General features: G+C 59.1%; 1 protein-coding gene across 1 annotated transcript in view; it reads left to right on the top strand.

The window, feature by feature from the left end:
• Position 1: 1 nt before the first annotated feature.
• Positions 2 to 3,698, top strand: part of ZBTB7C (zinc finger and BTB domain containing 7C) — a gene marked incomplete at its 5' end in the record, with an annotated part of 13,123 nt that continues 9,426 nt past the window's right edge. The window contains 1 exon segment of the mRNA XM_027770288.1: positions 2 to 1,206. Coding sequence (XP_027626089.1) covers positions 2 to 1,206 — 1,205 coding nt within the window.

The following is a 3,698-nucleotide window of genomic DNA, read 5'->3' as shown; positions in this document are numbered from 1 at the left end:
GACCAATGGCATTGACGAGCTCATCGGCATCCCCTTCCCCGACCACAGCAGCGAGGTCCTGTGCAGCCTCAACGAGCAGCGGCATGATGGCCTGCTCTGCGACGTGCTCCTGGTGGTGCAGGAGCAGGAGTATCGGACCCACCGCTCCGTGCTGGCAGCCTGCAGCAAGTACTTCAAGAAGCTCTTCACAGCCGGCACCCTAGCCAGCCAGCCCTACGTCTACGAGATCGACTTCGTGCAGCCCGAGGCGCTGGCCGCCATCCTGGAGTTCGCCTACACCTCCACGCTCACCATCACTGCCTCCAACGTCAAGCACATCCTCAACGCCGCCAGGATGCTGGAGATCCAGTGCATCGTCAACGTGTGCCTGGAGATCATGGAGCCCGGGGGCGACGGCGGGGAGGAGGACGATAAGGAGGACGACGACGATGACGAAGAGGACGATGACGAGGAGGATGAGGAGGAGGAGGAAGAGGAGGAGGAGGATGACGATGATGACACGGAAGACTTTGCAGACCAGGAAAACCTGCCTGATCCCCAGGACATCAACTGCCACCAAAGCCCTTCCAAGACGGACCATCTCACGGAGAAGGCCTATTCAGACACACCCAGGGACTTCCCCGACTCCTTCCAGGATGGCGGTCCTGGCCATCTGGGGGTGATCCGGGACTTCTCCATCGAATCTCTGCTGAGGGAGAACCTGTACCCCAAAGCCAGCATCCCCGACAGGAGACCCTCCTTATCTCCATTCGCCCCGGACTTCTTTCCACACCTCTGGCCAGGGGACTTCGGTGCCTTTGCTCAGCTGCCCGAGCAGCCCATGGACAGTGGGCCACTGGATCTGGTCATCAAGAACCGGAAGATCAAGGAGGAGGAGAAGGAGGAGCTGCCCCCACCCCCACCCCCACCCTTCCCTAACGACTTCTTCAAGGACATGTTCCCTGACCTGCCCGGGGGGCCACTGGGCCCCATCAAGGCGGAGAACGACTACGGTGCCTATCTCAACTTCCTGAGTGCCACGCACCTGGGGGGCCTCTTCCCACCCTGGCCGCTGGTGGAGGAGCGCAAGCTGAAGCCCAAGGCCTCGCAGCAGTGCCCCATCTGCCACAAAGTCATCATGGGGGCCGGGAAGCTGCCGCGGCACATGAGGACGCACACCGGGGAGAAGCCATACATGTGCAACATCTGCGAGGTCCGCTTCACCAGGTGCGCATCGCAGCCTTGGGCTCAGGGAGGGTGCCGGGGACAGGGCCGGGGGCCATGGGGATGGCCGCAGAGGGGCGCAGGGGCCGGGGAGGGAGAGTGACCCACCCGGATCCTAAACACGCATCTCATTCACTGCCAGGAAGATGCTAGCATTACCTGGCGTGGTGACTGTCAACCTCTTTTTAGGAGTCAGGGAATTATCTCAAATATAATATCAGGCAGAAGCCCAGGACAGAGCCAGGTAAGCGCAGAGCCAGTCTGGTTGAGGCAGAGTGGGGGCCTCAGCCCTTGCCTGCCAGGCCTCCCTCCCTTTGCCCACTGTGAACCCACAGAACCCAGTCGGAAGTTTCCCAGTGGCGGGCAGCCCCCTCTTTTCCTCTGGGGAAGCCGCGCTGCCCTTTATCAGGCATGTCCTGCATGCCGGGCCGTCGGAAGCATGGCGGCCCTCTCCTCAGGAAGATGAGCGCTTGGGGCCCATTGCCTTTGTTCCAGGCCACCTCCCCGTGGCTCGCTGGACACTCGTAAGTGCAGCTGGAAAACGGCAGAGATGGGGCTGGAATCAGGACTCATGTGACAGCAAAGTCTACGGTCAGGGGACCACCGAGACCTCGTCGGCCCTATTCGTCATTTTGGGGTCAGACTTGAAGGATGGGCCTCCTTCTGTTCTCCTCTTTGCCTCTTTATTCTAGGAAGAGGGCTAACTTTATCTGCTATAAAATGTGAAATCAGTATATTATAAATATTTCCTCTTGAGGAGACTCCTTCCCACCCAACAGACGGGGGCGCTGCACCGTCTCTGTGCAGACCCTGTAACAGCGCAAACTGACAAGTGGGACGGTGTGGGGTCCTCTCTGCCCACTGCTAGGCTCTCACAAGCCTCACTCGTGGAAACTGCTCTGTGGGTGCCATGCATGGTCCCTGGGGGAGGCTGGTGTTCTCGACTGTGCCCACAGTGGGGAGGGCTCTGGCGAGTGGCCTCCTTTGGGGCTGGTCATGTCAGCATGTCGGATGTGGACAGAGCCTGGCACACCTGCCCTGTGACCATGACTTGCTAGACTAGGTCCTTCCCCTCGCTGCTGCCATCCGCCACAAAAAAGTCACCTCGAGAAGCCCACACATTCCTGGGGTTCTGCTGTTAACCCACACCCTCTTGGAAATTGATCTTTGAGGATTGTGGGAGGCTCGACCTTGCTGTTTTCCTCACTGGGTGCAAGACTTTGGCCTCTGAGAACAGAGTGACATTTTTTGAATCAGTGTGGTACCCAAACCAGAGGCCACTTTTCTCGGAGAAATAAGACGAGTCCTATGAAGTGGGGAGACCCGGTGGCTCCGACGGCTGGGAAGTCGATTTGAAGTTACCAGAAATAAGTCAGGGAGCAGTGGCATTGTTAAGGTGGCACTGCAGACCACGCTAGGACTGCTGGGAGGGGCAGCGCTGGTTGTTTCCAGTGGCCTTGGGGTCCCACTCACAGCTACTCCTGTGAGGAAAGCCTCGAACAGAAAGGAAGGAGAATCTGCAGGTGCAGAGCAGCACGCCCGTACCCCTGAGCATGTCCCTTCCTCTCAGCAGTGAGCCCGGCTGCTGACTGCCTGGCCACCTGGCCATGCCACCCTCAGGTACTCTGCCCCTGTTGTCCCACAAGCACCTTGACCCAGAGTCCCTGAGATTCAGCCCACCTTGGGTGTCCTTCTCCACCAGCCCTGCCACCCTGATGCTGGCCCTACCACGCACTCCCCACCTTCCCCTGGGCTCCCCTTTAGCCCACAGGTCCAGGCTAGAGCTCCTGAACAAGGCTTGACGGGACACAGATGACAGTAGGGAGATAAGCCGGAGTGCCACGTGAAGCGAAACCAGCCGAATGCAAGCAGGAGTCCCTGGTCCACAGCTGGGGCCTCTCCCAGCCTGTGGCTTCCAACCCCCTGGGAATGACTTCAAAGACAGCAGGCTCTTCACAGGCCAGCCCTGGAATCAGCCTGGAGCGCCCTCTCTACCTCCCAGGCCTGTGCCCCTGGCAGATGCCTGACACTGGCAACGCCTTGCCCTTCACAGGAGACCCAGGCCTGGGGCTTCCACTATAAGGTCATCAGAAAAGTCATGACATGTTTTTCTATGCTAAAATGCATCACGGCTTTTCCAACAACCCAACAGATGTACATCTGGGGCTACCACGCGGCACCTCCCCACTCCCCTCTGGGCCTTTCCCACATGGTCCTTCTACAAGGTCTGGGCCAGGCTTGGACAATCCATGGCCCTGCCTTCTCTGGAGAAAGCTCCAATTGGTCAGTCACTGCACACAGACTTCTGGCCCTCAGGACACCAGAACATTCTCCAGGAGCAGACCTCCTAGTTTGGGCAGGGACAAACAGGAGGATGACATTCCAGAACCCTCCCTCCCAGCACATTCCTACTGGTCACTTAGGGTAGCCTCTGTCTGCTGTCCCTTCACCTCCAGGTCACCCAGTCACCTGCCCTGCCCTCCCTTGGGTCATTC

This window comes from Tupaia chinensis, unplaced genomic scaffold (assembly GCF_000334495.1).
Source record: "Tupaia chinensis unplaced genomic scaffold, TupChi_1.0 Scaffold000119_2, whole genome shotgun sequence".
NCBI lineage: Eukaryota > Metazoa > Chordata > Mammalia > Scandentia > Tupaiidae > Tupaia > Tupaia belangeri.
This window is presented reverse-complemented; position numbering and strand designations above follow the sequence as displayed.